Here is a 23,514-nt window from a genome sequence, read left to right as displayed (position 1 = left end):
GACCCATGGCACCTTTCACAAGACATGGGGTTTTAATCCTGCTGTCCTGGCCAAATACCCACTTGGATAATTACATTCTGCTTAATTAAAATTCCACCTGCAGTTTGGAAATTGTATTTATCATTTCCTGCCTCACTCACCTAGTGTTCTGTCGGCATTTGAGTCTGGACAGAGCAGTGTTTGAGCAGTGAATGAAGCAATATTCTTTATATATTTTGTATATCAGTCTATGTCTGTAATATGCATTGGGATGACAGGCCCTATTTAAATGTAAGGTCTTTATAATGATTAATGGATTTTTGTGCATAGCTCCCTGTAACAATAATAGAAGTAGGAGGCAGGTGTTATAAAACTCTAAGTGTGGATAGCACTTTCCATTAAGGGAAATCTCAAGATGCTTTATATTGTATAGGAATCACTTAATTTAGGCTCAAGTTCTGAACCCTTCAGCATGTGCTTTACATTAAGGTCAATGGGTATTAAGCATATGCTTAAGTGCTTTGCTGAATCAGGATTTTAGGATTTAAATACACCCAGTCATCTCTTGGTTGCATATGGGAACTATTCTTTTGCCAGAAACAGTGCACAATAGGTTTTAGGAGGGGAACTGAAGAATAAGTAGTGAGATGGGTTGATGCAGGGCTTTAAAATGTTAGATTCATAGAAGATTAGGGTTGGAAGGGACCTCAGGAGGTCATCTAGTCCAACGCCCTGCTCAAAGCAGGACCAACACCAACTAAATCATCCCAGCCAGGGCTTTGTCAAGCCAGGCCTTAAAAACCTCTAAGGATGGAAATTCCACCATCTCCCTAGGTAACCTAATCCATTGCTAATATGTTGTTATAGCATGGATCAGATCTTAATAGAGAAATTGTCTCATGGACCTCACTCCTTCAAGTCATGATAGCACAGACCATCTTCTTTCTAAGGTCATGATTGTATAACATCCCTGTGGCAACTACAGCAATTGCATACATAGAAAGTAATAATGGAAACATTTTAGTTTCTTTTAATCTGATTTAGCAGCTGCAATAAAGGAGGCAAATTAAAAGTATGTGAACAGTAAGTTCTCCCATCGGTGACCACAGTTTGGGAACTGGTGGGTTAATGCATTAGCTTGTCACTTGTAAACAAGATACATTTAATACAGAGACTGTTTATAAATAAAAAGGGAGCTTTACAATAATAGCAACAAATAGTAACCATAGAAGTTTTCAAAGCATAATGGTGATGTTTTAGCCATGTAGTGGATTGAAAGGCATTGGGAAGGAGTGGCTAAAACATTGCACGACTCCTTTGAGAATTTACCCCAGATATGCCCTGAAAATCAAGTGTGTAATTTCTGTAAAAGGTTTTAGGCATTGCTGGGAATCATTAACAACTGAATAATATGTATGTTCTGCTCCTTTCACTAGCTAACGAGGAATCCTGTTTTGTGTATTCTCGAGTAGGAGGTAGCTTCCCTTCAAAGCAGGTCATCGTTCAAGATTGGGACAACACTTTGATCTTTGAAGCACGTTTTGAGAGTGGGAATCTGCAAAAGGTGGTCAAAGTGTAGGTTTATGATCTTTTCCTCTTTGATGAGGTAGCGTAGACACCAGCTGCAGTCAAATATGCCTTTGTAAGTACGCTGGGTGACGCTGGGGCCTACACCCTGAGTTACACTAACAGAATAAGCCCTAAGAATATTTTCATGTGGACTTCAAATGAAACAATCTCATAACCGTTCCATGGCATTAAATATTATCTACAGGTGAAATTCACTTCTGTACAAAGGGTTTGCACAAGGACTGTGTACCACTGGTGTTGCAGTGAAGCCTCAAAATGGTGATGTAAGCCCTCGGCACAGCTATAAATTTCACCCTACATGCACAAATTCATATGCATATATTCACACTTTTTTTTAGAGCTGACAGTATTTTTTTATTTAGTTGAGTGAATTTTTTTGTACAAGATTTTTTTTGTTAATGAGCCTTGGTTTGGTCACACATTTTAATTATTTTAAGTAAGCACTAAAGGAATGTGGTGGTTATATTACTGACGCATTCCATCTAGTCTGACATCCTGACCTGAGCAGCAACATATGCTTTGATTGTTTATGTGAAAGTGGAAATCTCCCCACACTTGCACATGGCTAATTGTACAGTGCTTTATCATGGTGTTGGAAGAATTCCATCTCCATCCCATAGTCCCCAGCATGATCTAAGTCTGTAATGAATTTCTGTGGTAACCAGCGTTAAAAATGCTTGTCTTCTTTCTGTACACCAGTAGTGAATTCGAGTACCAGCTGACACTGCGCACTGACCTCTACACAAACAGACACACCCAATGGTACTACTTCCGAGTAACCAACACTCAGGCAGGAATGCCTTATCGTTTCACCATTGTCAATTTCACCAAGCCCACCAGCCTGTACAACCATGGTATGCGTCCACTGTTGTACTCAGAAGTGGATGCGAAGATCCACCGAGTTGGCTGGCAAAGGACAGGAGATGAAATCAAGTATTACAAAAACAACCTTGGCCAAGATGGGCATCAGTATTTCTCACTCACTTGGACATTCCAGTTCCCACATGATCGAGACACCTGCTACTTTGCCCATTGCTATCCTTACACCTATTCCAACCTGCAGGACTACCTGGCAGCCATCTCGAGAGATCCAGTGAGGTCAAAGTTTTGCAAGATCCGCATCTTGTGCCATTCACTAGCAAGAAACATAGTGTATGTTTTAACCATCACCAGCCCCTCAGAAAATGGCAAGGAGGCAAAGCGTAAGGCAGCTGTGATTTTGACTGCGAGGGTGCACCCAGGCGAAACAAACAGCTCCTGGATAATGAAGGGCTTTCTGGATTACATTCTGGGCAGCTCAGGCGATGCTCGGTTGCTCCGTGACACATTTGTCTTCAAAGTGGTACCAATGTTGAACCCAGATGGTGTGATTGTGGGAAATTATCGCTGCTCCTTAGCAGGTCAGGACTTAAATCGTAATTACACATCAGACCTGAAGGAATCTTTTCCTTCTGTTTGGTACACCCGGAACATGATCAGAAGGTAACATCATCTCTCCTCTCTTCAGAACAAAAAAACCCTTTGTATTTGTAGTGTCTGTTATTTAGTATAACCACTGTTTGTACTATATTTGCCTCATTTTTATTGCCTCTCATCTCATATTTAACCCATTCAGTTTATATTATTTGTTTAAATTCTAAGAAGCGTGAGTTTTTATTGTAGTTTACAATGCTCTTCTGTTGCACAGCACCCTGTAATATAGCTTTAATACAGGGAATGGGAAAGATATCTTGGGTAGCAAAGGAGAATTTTTCAGGGAACCATCAGCCCCAGAACAGAAAGTGATTTTTTTTCATAGCCCTTCTCACTGCCCCCCATCAAGATTTATAGATGAAGGCCCTAATTCTGCTCCCATTGTATTCAGTAGGAAAATATCTGCCAACTCCATTGGTGCAGGACAGTGCCCTAAAGTGAGCTAAGTCCAGAGTGGATCCCAACCTTGTATTTGACTACTAGTCCTATCAGGTTTACTGTATATTTCAGCATAATTATGTTTGGTTTCTAATGCTTCACATCCATTTGCAGTGCAGACATCTAGTCATCTGGTTATACATATATATTCATACCCAGAGTCACCATTCAGGTTTGGCTTATGTAACTGGGTTCTTCTGATGGTTTTAGCTTTGAAAGGACTCTGTCAGTGCTCGTAAAGCTAATATTTAACCTACAATGTCATTTACAGTATGTTTTGATTCTCAGGTACATGTTTAATCATAAGCACTTTCCCTTTGTGCCTCTCCATTCTTCAAACAAGAATCCTTCTGTCTAACTTACCACCTTTCCATTAGAAAAATGTTCAAAGAAGTTCAAATTCAATCACTGACTTCTACTTATTTCCATTTTGGCCTGACTAATCCTGACCCTTTCAAGAGTTTCTGATGACTCTGGGGAAGGATTTTGGAGCCTGCTAGAGAATGAAATTGACTGTTCTCCCATAGGAGACAACTTGTGTAGATTTGAGAGAGGACAAAAGTTTTTATGATACAAGCTAGTCTTTTGCAAAGTTGTGTAGCAGAAAAACCCTCTCTTCACCCTGCATCCCAGTTTTACAATTTAAAAGCAACTGGTATACCAAAATATAAAAATAAATACATTTAGAAAAATGTGCTGAAATGCCCTAAATATCCAGACTCACATTTAGCACATTATCAGCTAAAAAAATATAATCCTTTTTTTCCCCTTTCTTTCTTGATCCATCATGAATTGCCAACTCCTGTGCAGAGTGATGGCCCAGCATGAATGATTCTGGTGATATCACATCACCTGCATGAAATCCTACTGGAACTGGCTTTTAGGGGATGTGTTAAATCCCTTTTTTTTTTTTTTTTCAAAACTTGTGCAGTTTTGCAAAGTTTCTTTTAAAAAGTTATAGACAAAATGCAGCATATTCCAAAACTTGCAATACTGCAAAAAACTGATACTGGAAACTGATACTACTTTTGCCCTGAATGGGAAAAGAGCTATCTGCTACACACTTCTGTGCTATATATTTGTAGTGTGTTATAAGTCTCAAGATTGTGCCTTGTGTATGATGTGACATACAAGAAGGAACATAAAAGTAGCATTCTGGTGCAATACTTCAAATTGTTTTAATGTACATCTGAAGTGGCTGAAGATCATTCCTACTGAGGGTTGATAGGACTGAAGGGGAAATTTGCCAGGGTGAATGTATTTGGGAAGGGAAATATGGAGATGGAAGGGAAGACCCAGATAATAGTTGTTGAAGAAAGGAAGATCAAGGAAATGAGATCTAAAAAGAATAGAGTTCAGTTACCCACATTTTAAACAAAAATGACTCCCAGCTTTTTGGACTCATGAAGAATGATTGATCCATTATAACTGTTTTAATAAAATGAACACAAAGTTCTGATGCACAGCCTTGGACCCTGTTGTTACTAAGCCATGGCACACTTTTTGGGTTTGGTCTTGCAAGGTGCTGAGCTATTTGGCATTGATCTATCAAAGCACCTAATGCATGCTTAATTCTAAGCACATGAGTAATCCTGTTGAAATCAATGGGATTACTCATATACTTAAAGCTAGGCATATGTTTATGTATTTAATTATTCCTATGAAGATTGCTGCAACCTGGCTGATGCAGAAAAAAAAAGCATTTATAGCAAAATATTGTTTCCTCTCTTGTTACAGACTGATGGAAGAGCGTGACATTCTCCTGTATTGTGATCTTCATGGTCATAGTAGAAAAGAGAATGTCTTCATGTATGGCTGTGATGGTGTGGAGCAAGCAGAGGTGCCATGCTTGCACCAACGCATCTTTCCTCTCATGATGAGCAAGAACTGCCCAGATAAGGTAAGCAAGTTGCTAACTTGAAATATTCCTTTACTATACTAAATGAAACCTGTGTAAGCCAATCTGATTTGCTAAAATGTCAGTCAGTTGGAAACAAAGTTATTTATAAAGGTACTAAGCATTACAAGATGGTGCTTTTATTGATAAAAATGACTTCTGATTGGCTAAAACACACAACAGAGCCATTATCTAAACCAATAGGGATTCAGCAATTCAATAATAGCACAACACACAAACTATCACACTACATTTATTACTGTAGCATTTGAGTCTAATTCTGTTTTCTTCAGAAAACAATGAGGAGGTGATCCAAAGCTGCATGTGATCCAGGATACCAAATTATTGATTTGTTCACCCATGACAGAAAAGCTATTCAGACTTTTACTAAACATGCATCTCACACCATCTTAGTATTAAAAACAGAACTGGAGGCTTTGGGGGGCTGGTCCAGTAGTCTGGTGCTAGTTCAACTAAAGGGGGTAGTATGAACAGCAGTATTAAAAGGTGTTACATGTGTAATGATTACAAATCCTTGTTAAAGTAAAACAAACTGGTATAATCAAAGACGGATTCTCATTCCACCCACCGCTCTGTTGTACCTAAATATTGAAAGACTGCCATGTACCATGTGTGATGCAATACTTATGTACTACATGTGAAAGAAGGATGGATTGAACCTTTAACTATTTTCCTACTTGGGCTTGAAAGTTTTACACATTAGTGAGGTTAAGAAGAAACTGCTAACTTCATCTCTATTTTAGTGGGAAAGGGTGCTCCTTAAAAGACAGGGAACTGACCCTACATCCTTCTTTTAAGTTTTCATTCCCAGATTGCAATTTCAAAGTACAGAAAAGCAAAGAAGGGACAGGTCGAGTAGTGATGTGGAAGATGGGCATCCACAACAGCTATACTTTGGAAGCCACTTTTTGTGGATCTAAACTAGGTAAGACCTTTTTATTCAAGGGAGATTGTAGGGGTCATCAAACAAAATCTGGTTTTGATTGTTTGTTTTTACAGATGCAGTAGTGATCTGTGATGGTTTTAGCTACCATCCTCAAAGAATCCTATTTAACAGAGATAAATGACAAATTCTATGAAGTTAGAGTGAGCATTTTAACACAGGGTATGCATAAATTAACTTTCAGGCCACAGTTATTACAGACATGTACTGGAAACCAATACATAATGAATTAGTGGGTCTGCCTACCAAATTAAATGGAATTGTTAGAAATAGATATGCCAGAAACAATTGTACAAATGAGTGGAGAGATTGCTTATTAAGGATACGTGGTGAGAGGCAAGGAGAAACGTTATTAGTCCCAAGCTGGTTTTGTTAAAAGTAATGTCATATATAATTCCTTCTCTCTGAGACACTCAGAATGGGGACCCTGTCTATGCTGACAAAACATGGATTTAGAATTTTCTGTAGGTGGAGCTCCATCAGTAATAGCGATAGGGAAGCTTTAGTGTGCACATGTCTGCAGCATTCTTATGGTGTCTGGACAAGAGCGTCCACCACTGTTGCACCAGTGGGGAAGTACAGGTCAAATTTTTCTTAGTGTAGAAAAGGCCATCCTGGCTATAAAAGAGGGTGTTTGCTTGCCCAGAGAAAGGAGGAGATCACACACAGACCAAGAGTGCTGACCAGACACATGGCTTTGTCAAGTCCAGAATGTCAGAGCTTTGCTATAGGAACTATTCAGTGATTATTATCCCAAAACTTTTGGCTGGCCAGCCTAATATTTTATGCAGTCTCTAGGATGGACACGTATATTCAATTTAATTGGTAGTTACATGACTTTTCTCTCTATTTTCTATTTGGTATGCTAAATAAACTGTGCTTTATTTAAGGTCATTTTGGTTTTATTGACTGCCAGTGTGGAGAATTACTGTGAGCCACTCCTGAAAGAAGGGAAATGAACCTCTGACCTCTGGTGAGAGGTGGAGGGACACTAAGAAGCACTAACTTCCTTATTTGATCAAAGGCATGGGGACCAACAGATCCATTCCAAGAAGTTTTGCTCATACTCTGGCTTCAGTCAGCTGGAGCACAGGAAGAACAAGACAATGTCATAATCATGTCATTTGAGCTTTGTATTGAGATAGTAGAAAACTGTTCCAAGATGTCTTGGAAAACCAACAGCCTTCACATGGGCTTTGGAAGGGTGGAGTGTTTTTCTGGGAGCTATATTATAAGTTTGTGGAGCAGCAACTAGTCTTGAACCAAAGAAATTTTAACTTACTTTCAACCACCATGCTGAAAATATCACTGCAGGGAGTGAGCAGTTATGTCTTCATTTGTGAGTATCTCTGTTGATGTTTCAGGTAATAGAGGGGGCACTCACTTCAACACTGAAGACTTAGAGTCAATAGGATACCATTTCTGTGATGCCCTCTTGGATTACTGTGATCCAGACCAGAGTAAGGTAAGAAAAGTCCTTCTTAGAGCTATTGGAATAAAAGTATTTATGTGATAAAATGTGGCACTCTGTAAGGCAATAATAACAAACACTATATTGGTTTTGATAAGTGCCTTTCAATAAGGCAGTGGACTTCATTATTAACTAAGTGTATGATCTTCCCTAGTATTATCTGTGTCTGAAAGAATTAGAGGAAATGGTGAAACAGCAAGCTAAGACAAACTCAGAGAATCTTAATTGTGACTCAGATGTCTCTGTCACAGATGCCATGTTAGACAAAGATTCCAGGTAAATCAAAACTATTGAGAGATACTGAGATATATTCTACCTTGTTGTGCACTTTGGTAAAGAGGACTACACTAGGCATTAGATTAATTACCAAGAACTTAATTTTGAAATTACTGGAAGATAATTATATATGAATCTCAGGTTGAGTCTTTAATGGTCAGTTGGCTGTGGATAGAACCCCTTTATCTACTCAAGCTTGGCCCTGTCCTACAAAAGAAAGCAAGGCTCTCATTTAGCTCAGTGTGGGGTTCTAAAGGCTCTTACGGAGAGATGGAATTGCACGGACTGTAAATTGATGCAGCACTTGATCAGCTGTGTTATGTAAATCAATACACTATTTTTCGACTGTACATGTTTGCAGAGAAGTCTAGCTGTAGGATAAAGTGTATCACTTGCTTCAGTGTACATGAATGTACAGTAGAATCTCAGAGTTACAAACACCAGAGTTACGAACTGACCAGTCAATCACACACCTCATTTGGAACTGGAAATACGCAATCAGGCAGCAGCAGAGACGGGGGGGGAAGGTAAATATAGTACAGTACTGTGTTAAATGTAAACTACTGAAATAATAAAGAGAAAACAACATTTTTCTTCTTCATAGTAAAGTTTCAAAGCCGTATTAAGTCAATGTTCAGTTGTAAACTTTTGAAAGAACAACCATAATGTTTTGTTCACAGTTACGAACATTTCAGACTTACGAACAGCCTCCATGCCTGAGGTGTTCATAACTCTGAGGTTCTACTGTATTGCTGTAGAAAGGAGCCAGTCTGAAGTCCTGTACTCTATTTAGCTATAGAATAGCTACACTCAGTAAGCAATAGCAATACCTGATTCCCCACAATGATCCAGCAATGTGCTTCTCCCCTGAATGATCCACCCCTAGATATCGGGAGGAATTCAATCTCCAGGGCCCAATCAGTACTTGATCTCACTGCTGAAACTGACAAGTTAATTAATGACAGTTGTGCAGGTGATTAATGAGATGTGGACATTGGCCTATTGTGAATAGTTTGGAGATCTCCAAACTCATTTCACAAGGAGTAATATTTTGTAATTTTTTGAAAATCTTGATGCTTCTAATTAATACAGGAAATGAAATATCTCTTGGCCCTTGTCAGTGCATTATTTTCAAAACTGCCTCTTCAAAATAAGGTCTGTATTATAAATTACTAAGAAGTACACGTCCCAAAGCTGAAGTCTTCACTCCTCTTGGTGAATAATAAGCAAATGAAGAGATGAAGTTTTGTTTTCTTTTGTTTTGTTTAATACAGACAGGTCTATCTTAGTGCCTGCAATACATTGCATCTTGGTAGAGAACTAATAGAAGGCTCAGTTATGGAAAACAGATGAGATGTTATTAGATGAAATGACATAAAATAGAGTGAAAATGCAAAGTAGAATTATGGCTATCTAGAAACCAGAAATGTCATCTGCACACATCAGATTGTACTGAGGAACCACGGTTTGTCAGACAACCCTGTAGTCCCCATGATCAAAGTCCCCACTGTTATATTGCTTAACTCCAGGTCCTGCAGCCTATACAGTGGGATTGTGTGCTTTAGATGAGAGAAATGTGAAAACCACAATCTATACAGCATTCCCAATAGAGTTACTATGGGGGCTGTTGGGGGCAGGGCAGGGCACTGTCTTATTATATGGATGAACTCAACAAAATACTTTTTTCAGTCCAAAACTAAGGAAATAAAACAATGTTCAATCTTTCACAGTACCCACGTTTCTGACAGCTCAGACTCCAACGATACAGCTGCACACTGGCTAAAACCAGATACTCAGGTACACTATAAACTTCTCTCAGCTGCTTAGATCTCTTTACTGGGTATAGCAAGAAAGAAATTGCTCGAGTTGAAAGAACAGTTTTATGTGCTTAGGCTAAACAGGACGTGAAAGTACACCTCTACCCTGATATAATGCTGTCCTCAGGAGCCAAAAAATCTTACTGCGTTATAGGTGAAATCGCGTTATATCGAACTTGCTTTGATCCGCCGGAGTGCACAGCCCCCCCCCCCCCCCCCCCCGAGCGCTGTTTTACCACGTTATATTTGAATTCATGTTATATCGGGCCACATTATATCGGGGTACAGGTGTATGTAACAAACTAGTCATAGTGCTAGTTAATACATTGAATATGCCTCTGGATTCTGCTCCTGAATAGTGTTAAGTACAGTTAATAGACTGTGTTGGTCTATCGCAGAGGAGCGCAAACTACGGCCCACAGGCCGGATCCTGCCTGCCCTGGCCCCACACCGCTCCCAGAAGCGGCCAGCATCACCTCCCTGCAGCCCCTGGGGGAGGTGGGGGCAGAGGGCTCCGTGTGCTACCCTCGCCTGCAGGCACCACCCCCCACACCTCCCATTGGGCGGGAACACGGAACCACGGCCAATGGGAGCTACGGGGGTGGTACCCACAGGCGAGGGCAGCGCACGTTGGAGCTGCCTGCCCCACCCCCAGGAGCCACTGCCGGACATGCTGGCCACTTCTGGGAGCGGCGCGGGGCCAGGGTAGCAGGGAGCCTGCCTTAGCCCTGCTGCATGCTGCTGCCACCCCGAAGCTGCTCGAGGTAAGCGGTGCCTGGCCGGAGCCCCCACCCCAAACCCCTCCTGCACCCCACGCCCCAACCCCCTGCCCTGAGCCCCCTAACCTCCTGCCCTGAGCCCCCTGCCACACTGCTCCTGCAGCCCAACCCCCTGCCCTGAGCCCCCTCCCGCACTCCACACCCCCTCCTGCACCCCAACCTCCTGCCCTGAGCCCCCTTCTGCACCCCTCCTGCACCCCAAACCCTGCCCTGAGCCCCTTCCTGCACCCCACACCCCGCACTCCTCCTGCACCCCAACTCCTTGCCCTGAGCCCTTTCCTGCACACCCCCTCCCACCCCCTGCACTCCTTCCCACACCCCAACCCCCTTCCCCAGCCCTACATTCATGGCCCTGCATACAATTTCCCCACCCAGATGTGGCCCTTGGGCCAAAAAGTTTGTCCACCCCTATTCTATCGCATGTCAGTGAACTGTACAGTATTTCCAGGTGCAGTCCAAATCTATAATGCAGAACAGTAAACAAAATTAGGGTTTTCACATAATATTCTGTAATTGTCATAATCTTCTGTACTAAGTTCTTCAGAATTTTGTTTTCCATTTCAAAAGAAAAACATAGCTTTTCTGTTTACAAAGAAATATTTTTGCAGTTTAAAAGAATAAGCAGATCTAGGATCGTATTATGCATCATTGGAATGCATTGGAGACAACTTTTTATTACAGAAGGTGGCGGAAGCGACTAGGGGAGAGGCAGTTCTAGATTTGATTCTGACAAACAGGGAGGAACTGGTTGAGAAGTTGAAGGTGGAAGGCAGTTTAGATTAAAGTGATCATGAAATGATAGAGTTCTTGAGTCTAAGAAATGGTAGGAGGGAAGACAGCAGAATAAAGACAATGGACTTCAAGAAGGCAGACATTAGCAAACTCAGAATTGGTAGTTAAGATCCTGTGGGAAGCAAGGCAAAGGGAAAAAAAGTGTTCAGGAGAGTTGACAGTTTTTAGAGACACATTATTAAGGGCACAAAACTATCCCAAAGCATAGGAAAGATAGGAAGTATGGTAAGTGACCATCCTGGCTTAAACAAGAGATCTTCAATGATCTGAAACTCAAAAAAGAGTCATACAAAAGTGGAAACTAGGTCAAATTATGAAGGATAAATATAAAAAAAATAACACTGGCATGTAGGGACAAAATTAAAAAGGCCAAGGCAAAAAATGAGATTAAACTAGCTGGGAACATAAAGGATAACAAGAATGTCATAGAGAGTACACTTATGAAGTTTGCAGATGATACCAAGCTGGGAGGGATTGCAAGTGCTTTGGAGGACAGAATGAGAATTCAAAATGATCTTGACAGACGAGAAATGGTCTGAAATAAATAGCATGAAATTCAGTAAGGACACATGCAAATTACTACACTTAGGAAGGAATAATCAATTGTGCATTACAAAATGGGAAATAACTGCCTATGAAGGAATACTGCAGAAAAGGATCTGGGGGTTCTTCTTCGAGTGCTTGCCTATGTCCATTCCAGTGGAGGTGTGTGCTCTCCCCAAGCACTGCCACTGGAAAGTTTTCCCTCAGTGGTATCCATTGGGTTGCCTCTGGTGCCCCCTTAAGTCACGCCCTCATAGCACCAATATATAGGCCCTCGCCGCCCCTTCAGTTCCTTCTTACCACCCATGACGGTTGCTGGAACTTCTGCTCGTTCTTGCGTTTTTCCCGCAAGTACCTTCTCACATTGAACTTGATTTGTACAATGTAAATAGTTACCTTTTTAAAGTTGAGTTTTAGTTAGTTAATTAGTTAGTTAATTAGTATAGTCAGCAGCAAAGTGGGGCTAGCCCTTCCCCAGCACCAGGATATGCTTCAGTCCCCGGAGTTCAAACCATGGGCGTCGTGCCATAAACCGATACCGGTTAGTGACCCACACGCTAGCTGCCTTAAGAGCCTGGGGCAGGCCCCGTGCAGTAGTGTTGCAGGATCTGCAGGGGCTTCAAACCCAGAACAAAAAAGGGTAGGGACACCAGACTTAAGTTCCTCCTCATGAAGGCAGTGCTCTGTCCCCCTTTGGAGCCAAGTCATGTGGACTCGGCACCGAGCACTTTGACTTCTGTGAGAAGCGCCCTGGCGTCTCTGAGGGAGGCACAGCACCATTCTGCCTCCCTGGGCTGCACCTACGGCCCAGGGCTCCCGGCACCAACATGAATCCCCAGCGCCGAGGAAGTCAACTCTAGGACGGGACTCTTGGCACCACTCTCCATCACCGGTGCTGACAAAGAAGCAGAGAAACACTGACTGGGGGCGTTCTCCAACTCCAAGGTCTGTGGGCCATAGAGACACCAATAGAGTGCGACCTATGCTGGGCCATTCAGAGACACCAGTGGGGCATGCAGTACCGTTGACTCCAGCCCTGGGAAGGGCACTGTTGATCCGGTACCATTGGGTTCTCCCAGGGTTCGATAGCCCTGATACTACCATCTTCACCGGAGAAGTTTGAGGCAGCTAGGGACTAACTATCCCTCCCAGTGCCGCCATTCCGAGCCATTCGATGCACACAAGATTGTGACTCAGCACACAAGACTGTGACTCAGACTTCTCCAGTCTTGGCCAACGTCAGTATATATACCAGATCAACACTGTCTGGACAAAGTGATCTCACTTCCCCCGTCAGTGATTTCCACCCTGCTTTGGTGGCTGGACACAGGGATAGTATGTGCAGGAGTCCCATTCTTGAGATCCCAACCATCAATGTCTTTCATCACAGATGCATCAGGGGACCCTCAGAACTCAAGGCCTCTGGTCCCCGGAGGAGCTCTCGTTACATATAAATGTGAGGAAACTGAGGGCTGTACACCTAGCATGCCAGGTGTTCCAACCCCACCTGGAGGGCAACTGCATGTCAGTCCTCACAGACAACACAACAGCAATGTTTTACATAAGCAGGGTAGAGTGCGCTCCTTTCCCCTATGCCAGGAGACACTTCACCTATGGGAATTCTGTATAGCCCATTCGATCCACCTCAAAGCCTCCTACCTCCCTGGGTCACAGAATGAGTTAGTGGATCACCTCACAAAACCTTTTCCAACTATCACAAGTGGTCCATTTGCCACCCAGACGTGAACACTGTTTTCCAGAGGTGGGGAATTCCCCAGGTAAACCTGTTCGTCATTAAGTACAACAGAAAGTGTCTTCAGTTCTGCTCCTTCCTAGGCCACAGCTCAGGGTCGCTCACAGATGCCTTTCTCCTCCGTTGGACAGACCAACTCTTCTATGCATTTCCTCTCATCCTTCTCATACACAGGATCCTGCTGAAGGTCAGAAGGGACAGGACACGTCTTATCCTGATAGCCCCAGCCTGGCTGTGTCGGCAGTGGTTCACCACCCTCCTAGATTTCTCAGTGGACACACTAATCAGCTTGCCCCTGTTTCCGGACTTGATCTCTCAGAATCACAGCTGTCTACATCATGGCACGGCATGGAAGCTCCATGGCTGAACCCAGCAGAACTGGCTTGCTCCATGCCCATTCGCGAGGTGCTTTTATGGAGCAGAAAGCCATCTACTAGAGCCACTTACCTGACAAAATGGAAGAAATTCTCGATTTGGTCAGCACAAAAGGGTTTTTCACCTACCAAGTCATCACTGCCCTTCATTTTATATTACCTTCTCCATTTAAAGCAGCAAGGCCTAACGGTGTCATCCATAAGGGTCCATCTAGCTGCAATCTGAGCCTTTCACCCACAGGTGAACGGCTGGCCGGTCTTCTCAAACTCAGTCTGTGGCCAATTCCTTAAGGGGCTGGAATGGCTGTACCCCCAGGTATACCAGCCAGCAGTGCCCTGGGACCTCAATTTGGTGCTGGCAAGGCTAACAGGACCCCCGTTCAAACCACTGACAACATGCTTTCTGCTCTACCTCTCGGAAGGTGTCCTTCCTAATCACCATTACTTCTGCTAGAAGGGTCTCAGAGATCCAAGCTCTTACCTCTGAGCCACCGTATACGGTCTTCTTCAAGGACAAGGTACAGCTGCGGCCACACCCATCCTTCCTGCTAAAGGTGGTCTCACAATTCTATAGTAACTAGGATAGCTTTCTACCAGTCTTCTATCCTAAGCCACGCACTAACAGGGAGGAACAGAGACTCCACTCATTGGATGTTAGGCGTGCGCTAGCCTTTTATATAGAAAGGACTAAACCCTTTTGGAAGTCCAGCTGTTCAGATCCATTGTGGACAGAATGAAAGGCCATCCAGTCTCGACCTAGAGAATCTCATCATGAATCACTTCCTGTATCCACACATGCTACAACTTAGTGAAGGTCCTAGCTCTTCCGTTGATAGTCCATTCTATAACAGTTCAAGCATTGGTGGTAGTGTTTATGGCGGAAGTTCCAATTCCGGACATCTGTAGAGCAGCAACGTGGTTGTCAGTCCATACTTTCGCATCACACTACACCATCACCCAGCAAGCTAGAGATGATGTGGATTTCGGCCAAGCAGTTCTACAGTCAGCCAATGAACTCTGAACCTTCCATCTGCACAGATGCTTGGGAGTCACCTACATTGGAATGAACATGAGCAAGCACTCAAAGAAGAAAAAATGGTTACTAATCTTCCGTAACTTGTTCTTCGAGATGTTTTCCTCATGTCTATTCCAACCCCCTGTCTCCTGCCTTCCCCTCTGTCGGAGTTAGCCCACAAGAAGGAACTGAACGGGTGGCAGGACCCTATATACTGGTTCTATGAAGGTGCAACTCAAGGGGACACCAGAGCCAACACAACGGATACCGTTGAGGGAAAACTTTCTGGTGGCGGTGCTCGGGGCGAGAACACATCTACATTGGAATGGACATGAGCAACACATCTCGAAGAACAACAGTTATGGAAGGTTAGTAACCATTCTGAAACCATTTTTTTATAGTGGATCACGAACGAAATGTGAGTCAACAATGTAATACTGTTGCAAAAAAAGCTAACATCATTCTGGGATGTATTAGTGGGAGCATTGTAAGAAAGACATGAGAATTAATTCTTCCACTCACTCTACTCAGCACAGATAAGGCCTCAACTGGAGTACTGTGCCCAGTTCTGGGCACCACGCTTTGGGAAAGATGTGGACAGATTGGAGAAAGTCCAGAGAAGAGCAACAAAAATGATTAAAGATCTAGAAAACATGACCTACAAGGAAATATTGAAAAAATTGGGTTTGTTTAGTCTGGAGAAGAGAAGATTGAGGGTCGATGTGATAATAGTCTTTAAGTACACAAAAGGTTGTTATAAAGAGGAGGGTAATAAATTGTTCAGCTTAACCACTGAGGACAGCACAAGAAGCAATGGGCTTAAATTGCAGCAAGGAAGATTTATCTGAGACATTAGGAAAAGCTTTCTAACTGTAAGGATAGTTAAGCACTGAAACAAATTACCTCAAGAGGCTGTGGAATCTGTGTCATTGTCTCAGAACAGGTTAGACAAACACCTGTCAAGGATGGTCTTGATAGTACTTAGTTCTGCCTCAGTGCAGGGGACTATCGAGGTTCCTTCCAGTCCTACATTTCTATGGGTATGTCTACACTACGAAATTAGTTCGAATTTATAGAAGCCGGTTTTATTGAAATCGGTTGTATACAGCCGATTGTGTGTGTCCACACAATAAAATGCTCTAGGTGCTCTAGTCGGCAGACCGCGTCCACAGTACGAGGCTAGCATCGACTTCCGGAGCATTGCACTATGGGTAGCTATCCCACAGCTATCCCACAGTTCCCGCAGTCTCCGCCGCCCCTTGGAATTCTGGGTTGAGATCCCAATGCCCGGATGATGCAAAACAGTGTCGCGGGCGGTTCTGGGTACATGTCGTCAGGCCCCTCCCTCCCCCGTCACAGCAACGGCAGACAATAGATTCGCGCCTTTTTACCTGGGTTACCTGGGTTACCTGTGCAGACAACATGGAGCCCGCTCAGCACAGCTGAGCTCACCGTCACCATATGTCCTCTTGGTGCCGGCAGACGTGGGACTGCATTGCTACACAGCAGCAGCTGCTAACTGCCTTTTGGCGGTAGACGGTGCAGTAGACTGGTAGCCTTCATCGGCGATCTGGGTGCTGGCAGCCGTGGGGCTTGCCTTTTGGCAGTAAATGGTGTATTATGACTGTTAGCCGGCCTATTACAAGTCGGGTCATCGCACATTAGCAGAGTCTTCCCTGAGCAGCAGCTCGTGCAATAGGCCTGAAGACCATCGTCATACACCGCCCCGTATTTGCTGCCAAGCACCCAGAAAGATGCCGAGGGCTATCAGTCACGCTGCACCGTCGTCTTAAGATGTAAAAAATAGATTTTCTCTGTATTCATTTGCTTCCCCCTCCCTCCGTCAAATCAACGGCCTGCTAAACCCAGGGTTTTCAGTTTAATCTTTGGGGGGGACCAGTCTGTGACAGTTGTTTGTGTCTCTCCCTGATGCACAGCCACCGTTCTTTATTTTAATTCCCTGTGCCTGTACGCCATGTCGTCACTCGGCCCCCCTCCCTCCTTCCCCTAGGCCGTCAGATACTACGTTTGCGCCACAGCTCGAGCCGAGAAGCGGTTCGCGCCTTTTCTTTGAATTCTGGGTTGAGATCCCAATGCCCGGATGATGCAAAACAGTGTCGCGGGCGGTTCTGGGTACATGTCGTCAGGCCCCTCCCTCCCCCGTCACAGCAACGGCAGACAATAGATTCGCGCCTTTTTACCTGGGTTACCTGTGCAGACAACATGGAGCCCGCTCAGCACAGCTGAGCTCACCGTCACCATATGTCCTCTGGGTGCCGGCAGACGTGGGACTGCATTGCTACACAGCAGCAGCTGCTAACTGCCTTTTGGCGGTAGACGGTGTAGCATGAGTGATAGCCGTGGGGCTGGCAGCCGTAGGGCTGCATTGCACCAGCCCCTTGCAGGCGATGGTATATTATGACTGGTACCCGTCGTCATCGTACTGGAGTGGCTGTCAATCATGGCCACCTGGGCAGACATGCTACTGTCTCGATGATGACGGTTACCAGTCATAATATACTATTTTCTGCCAATTGCCCAATATTGTCTGCTAAGCACCCAGAAGAGGCCGAGGGCGATGCTGGGTGCTGGCGGACGTGGGGCTGGCAGACGTGGGGCTGCATTGCTACACAGCAGCAGCCCCTTGCCTTTTGGCAGATGATGGTATATTATGATTGGTACCCATCATCATCGTACTGGTATGGCTGTCACTCATGCTGCAGCGTTGGCTGCCACCTTAAGATGTAAAAAATAGATTTGTTCTGTGTTCATTTGCTTCCCCTTCCTCCGTGAAATCAACGGCCTGCTAAGCCCAGGGTTTCCAGTTTAATCTTTGGGGGGACCATTCTGTGTGACAGTTGTTTGTGTTTCTCCCTGTTCCTGTACCTGTACGCCATGTCGTCACTCGGCCCTCCCTCCCTCCCTCCCTCCCTCCCGCCCTCCTTCTCCTGGTCCATCAGATACTACTTTCGCGCCTTTTTTCTGACCAGGCGCCATAGCTAGCACTGGGATCATGGAGCCCGCTCAGATCACCGCGGCAATTATGAGCACTATGAACACCACGCGCATTGTCCTGGAGTATATGCAGAGCCAGAACATGCCAAGGCGAAACCCGGACCAGGCGAGGAGGCGATTGCAGCACGGCGACGAGAGTGATGAGGAAATTGACATGGCCATAGACCTCTCACAAGGCACAGGCCCCAGCAATGTGGAAATCATGGTGTCACTGGGGCAGGTTGATACCGTGGAACGCCGATTCTGGGCCCGGGAAACAAGCACAGACTGGTGGGATCGCATCGTGCTGCAGGTATGGGACGATTCCCAGTGGCTGCGAAACTTTCGCATGCGTAAGGCCACTTTCATGGAACTTTGTGACTTGCTTTCCCCTGCCCTGAAGCGCCAGAATACCAAGATGAGAGCAGCCCTCACAGTTGAGAAGCGAGTGGCGATAGCCCTGTGGAAGCTTGCAACGCCAGACAGCTACCGGTCAGTCGGGAATCAATTTGGAGTGGGCAAATCTACGGTGGGGGCTGCTGTGATCCAATTTGCCAGGGCAATGAAAGACCTGGTGATAGCAAGGGTAGTGACTCTGGGCAACGTGCAGTCAATAGTGGATGGTTTTGCTGAAATGGGATTCCCAAACTGTGGCGGGGCCATAGACGGAATCCATATCCCTATCTTGTCACCGGAGCACCAATCCACCGACTACGTAAACCGCAAGGGGTACTTTTCAATGCTGCTGCAAGCCCTGGTGGATCACAAGGGACGTTTCACCAACATCAACGTGGGATGGCCGGGAAAGGTACATGATGCTCGCGTCTTCAGGAACTCTGCTCTGTTTCGAAAGCTGGAGGAAGGGACTTTCTTCCCGGACCAGAAAGTGACCGTTGGGGATGTTGAAATGCCTATCGTGATCCTTGGGGACCCAGCCTACCCCTTAATGCCATGGCTCATGAAGCCGTACACAGGCAGCCTGGACAGGAGTCAGGACCTGTTCAACTACAGGCTGAGCAAGTGCCGAATGGTGGTGGAATGTGCATTTGGACGTTTAAAAGCGCGCTGGCGCAGCTTACTGACTCGCTCAGACCTCAGCGAAAAGAATATCCCTATTGTTATTGCTGCTTGCTGTGCGCTCCACAATATCTGTGAGAGTAAGGGGGAGACCTTTATGGCGGGGTGGGAGGTTGAGGCAACTCGCCTGGCCGCTGATTACGCGCAGCCAGACACCAGGGCGGTTAGAGGAGCACAGCAGGGCGCGGTGCGCATCAGAGAAGCTTTGAAAACGAGTTTTGTGACTGGCCAGGCTACTGTGTGAAACTTCTGTTTGTTTCTCCTTGATGAACCCTGCAAACCCCCCCCCCCCGACCCGGTTCACTCTACTTCCCTGTAAACCAACCACCCCACCCCACCCTCCCCTCCCCCTTGCAGAGGCAATAAAGTCATTGTTTTTTCACATTCATGCATTCTTTATTAGTTCCTTACAGAGGTAGGGGGATAATTGCCAAGGTAGCCTGGGATGGGTGGGGGAGGAGGGATGGAAAAGGACACACTGCATTTTAAAACTTTAACTCTTATTGAAGGCCAGCCTTCTGATGCTTTGGCGATCATCTGGGGTGGAGTGACTGGGTGGACGGAGGCCCCCCCACCGTGTTCTTGGGCGTCTGGGTGAGGAGGCTATGGAACTTGGGGAGGAGGGCTGTTGGTTACACAGGGGCTGTAGCGGCGGTCTCTGCTCCTGCTGCCTTTCCTGCAACTCAACCATATGCTCGAGCATATCACTTTGATGCTCCAGCAGACGGAGCATTGCCTCTTGCCGTCTGTCTGCAAGCTGACGCCACCTATCGTCTTCAGCCCGCCACTTGCTCTGTTCTTCCCGCGATTCAGCCCGCCACCTCTCCTCTCGTTCATATTGGGCTTTTCTCATCTCCGTCATTGACTGCCTCCACGCATTCTGCTGTGCTCTATCAGCCTGGGCGGACATCTGCAGCTCCGTGAACATCTCGTCCCTCGTCTTACGTTTTCTCTTTCTAATGTTCACGAGCCTCTGCGAAGGAGAAACATTTGCAGCTGGTGGAGGAGAAGGGAGAGGTGGTTAAAAAAGACACATTTTAGGGAACAATGGGTACACTCTTTCATTACAAGGTCGCATATTTCGGCTTGCAGGCAGCCATCGTAGGCCACAGTGTTTTGGCTTTTTTAACCTTCTTAACATGCGGGAAAGGTTGCAAACAGCAGCGCATTTCCCATATCAAGGATGAATTGGGTTGTCCATTTAAAATGGGGTTTCAATGTAAAAGGAGGGGGCTGCGGTTTCCCGGTTAACATGCGGCACAAACACAAGTAAACCACCCCCCCACACACACACACACACGATTCTCTGGGATGATCACTTCACCCCTCCCCCCCACCGCGTGGTTAACAGCGGGGAACATTTCTGGTCAGAAGAGCAGGAACGGGCGCCTCTGAATGTCCCCCTTAATAAAATCACCCCATTTCAACCAGGAGAGCTTTCTGGAGATGTCCCTGGAGGATTTCCGCTCCATCCCCATACACGTTAACAGACTTGCTTGCTTTTTTTTTGTAATGTTTACAAATATTTACAAAGTTACACTCACCAGAGGTCTCCTGTGTGCCCTGAGGGTCTTGGGTGAGTTCGGGGGTTACTGGTTCCAGGTCCAGGGTCACAAACATATCCTGGCTGTTGGGGAAACCGGTTTCTCCGCTTCCTTGCTGCTGTGAGCTACCTACAGTACCTCCATCGTCATCTTCCTCGTTCCCCGAACCGTCTTCCCTGTGTGTTTCTCCAGTGAGAGAGTCATAGCACACGGTTGGGGTAGTGGTGGCTGCACCCCCTAGGATCGCATGCAGCTCCGCGTAGTAGCGGCAAGTTTGCGGCTCTGCCCCGGACCTTCCGTTTGCTTCTCTGGCTTTGTGGTAGGCTTGCCTTAGCTCCTTAATTTTCACGCGGCACTGCTGTGTGTCCCTGTTATGGCCTCGGTCCTTCATGGCCTTGGAGATCTTTTCTAATACTTTTCCATTTCTTTTACTGCTACGGAGTTCAGCTATCACTGCTTCATCTCCCCATATGGCGAGCAGATCTCGTACCTCCCGTTCGGTCCATGCTGGAGCTCTTTTGCGATCCTGGGAGGACTCCATGACGGTTACCTGTGCTGATGAGCTCTGCGTGGTCACCTGTGCTCTCCACGCTGGGCAAACAGGAAATGAAATTCAAACCTTCGCGGGTCTTTTCCTGTCTACCTGGTCAGTGCATCTGAGTTGAGAGCGCTGTCCAGAGCGGTCACAATGAAGCACTGTGGGATAGCTCCCGGAGGCCAATAACATCGAATTCCGTCCACACTACCCCAATTCCGACCCGCAAAGGCCGGTTTTATCGCTAATCCCCTCGTCGGAGGTGGTGTAAAGAAACCGGTTTAAAGGGCCCTTTAATTCGAAAGAAAGGGCCTCGTTGTGTGGACGTGTCCAGGCTTAATTCGGTTTAACGCTGCTAAAGTCGACCTAAACCCGTAGTGTAGACCAGGCCTAAGATTCTATGCCACCAGCATTCAGCATGAGAATTCATGGTGCCTACATATGTGCTGATGTGTCAGTCATCATTCCCTAATGCTAAGTTCTTGTGTCTCACAATGTTCAGATGATGCACTTCCTTCCAGAACACATGCACCAGTCATGATTCTAGCACTAAGTGATGTTAACACAGTGGTGTTCCTACCCTCAATAGTAGCTATTTTGGAGGGCAGCATTTGCAATTATAGTGCCAGTTCAACAAAGCACTTTGCATTGAAGGCAATGGGACTTAAGTGCATATTTAACTGAATTGCTTTGCTGAGTAGAGATGGATTTAAGTACATACCTAACCATTCTTTTGAATTGGGGTTTATGCCCTTGGCATGAAGGATTAGTGTTCAGTACTTCAGATGTTCAATCCCCTTCTACTGGGCAAAACTGTTTTTTACCTTGAAGTCTTTTGTGGGGGAGTTACTTTCATTATAGTAATTTTCAGTTAACACTAATAGTTTCTGTCATGAACATACAGCTAAGGGTAGCATAAAATCCCTCCTTTACCTGTAAAGGGTTAAGAAGCTCAAATAACCTGGTTGGCACTTGACCAAAAGGACCAATAAGGGGAGAAGATACTTTCAAATCTGTGGGGAAAGGTTTTTGTTTTGTCTCTCTCTGTGTGTTCTTTCCGGGTCAACGAGGAATCAGGGCATCTAAGATTACAAATTGTAAGTAATAGGAAGAAAATACATTAGATTATCTTTTTGTTTTAGCTTGTGAAGTGTCCCTATGCTAAGAGGGAGGTTTATTCCTGTTTTTTTGTAACTTTAAAGTTTTGCCTAGAGGAGAATCCTCTGTGTTTTGAATCTTATTACCCTGTAAAATTACTTTCCATCCTGATTTTACAGAGGTGCTTCTTTTACTTTTTTCTTTATAATTAAGTTCTGTTTTTTTAAGAATCTGATTGGTTTTTAGTGTCCTAAAAACCCAAGGGTCTGGTCTCTGCTCACCTTGGTTACCTATTTGGTTGGTATATTATTCTCAAGCCTTCCCAGGAAGGGGGGTGAAGGGACTTGGGGGGATATTTTAGGGAAACAGGAACTCCAAGTGGTCCTTTTCCTGAATCTTTGTCTAACTCACTTGGTGGTGCCAGCAGTACCCATCCAAGGACAAGGAAAGGATTTGTGCCTTAGGGAAGTTTTTAACCTAAGCTGCTAGAAATAAGCTTAGGGGGTCTTTCATGTGGGTCCCTGACAGTTTCCATTTATTATAGCTGTTTGTTTTAACATAATACAAACAGTAAAAGGAAAGCTAAAAAACTGAAACCTATATACCAAAAGTGGCCTGCCCCTAAAATCCTTTAAAAACAAATGCACATCTGGATGACTGGGCTGATTGATTCTATGATTTCATTTGGATGACTCTAACTTTTGGGTCGTTTTGATGATGTTTGGTTAAAACTAAAGCTTTTCCACCCCTATTTGCTCCATGCAAAAGAAACCAAGCAATGTATGCTGTGTACTATAAATTACACCATTAGTGCTGTGTAATTACCATGACTATTTTAACTCTGATTCAATCAGATTTATTTCTTATCAGAGATTGATCCACCACATCTTTCTATGTGGGAGTTTATTTGGCATTTCTGTGCCCTGCAGGCCTCCTCAAAGAATTGCCATCTTTAACCTCAGTCTAAGAGTTATCCACTTATGAATTATAAATCCAGATGTCCAAATATTTAGGTCAAAAATTTCCAGTTATGGGTGTGAAGAATTAATATTTATTTGTTAAAACCAGCTGACTAAAAATTTAAAACAGATTCTAGACTTACCAG

The 23,514-nt window shown here is 44.9% G+C and overlaps 1 protein-coding gene across 1 annotated transcript in view; it reads left to right on the top strand.

Annotated features, from left to right (window-relative positions):
- AGBL3 (AGBL carboxypeptidase 3) overlaps positions 1 to 23,514 on the top strand; it is a 57,501-nt gene that overhangs the window by 13,500 nt on the left and 20,487 nt on the right. The window contains exons 5-11 of the mRNA XM_054016217.1: positions 1,416 to 1,554; positions 2,269 to 3,051; positions 5,218 to 5,380; positions 6,197 to 6,323; positions 7,706 to 7,806; positions 7,967 to 8,088; positions 9,819 to 9,885. Of these exons, the coding sequence (XP_053872192.1) occupies positions 1,416 to 1,554; positions 2,269 to 3,051; positions 5,218 to 5,380; positions 6,197 to 6,323; positions 7,706 to 7,806; positions 7,967 to 8,088; positions 9,819 to 9,885 (1,502 nt within the window). The remainder of the gene's footprint in view (positions 1 to 1,415; positions 1,555 to 2,268; positions 3,052 to 5,217; positions 5,381 to 6,196; positions 6,324 to 7,705; positions 7,807 to 7,966; positions 8,089 to 9,818; positions 9,886 to 23,514) is intronic.

This window comes from Malaclemys terrapin, chromosome 1 (assembly GCF_027887155.1).
Source record: "Malaclemys terrapin pileata isolate rMalTer1 chromosome 1, rMalTer1.hap1, whole genome shotgun sequence".
NCBI lineage: Eukaryota > Metazoa > Chordata > Testudines > Emydidae > Malaclemys > Malaclemys terrapin.
This window is presented reverse-complemented; position numbering and strand designations above follow the sequence as displayed.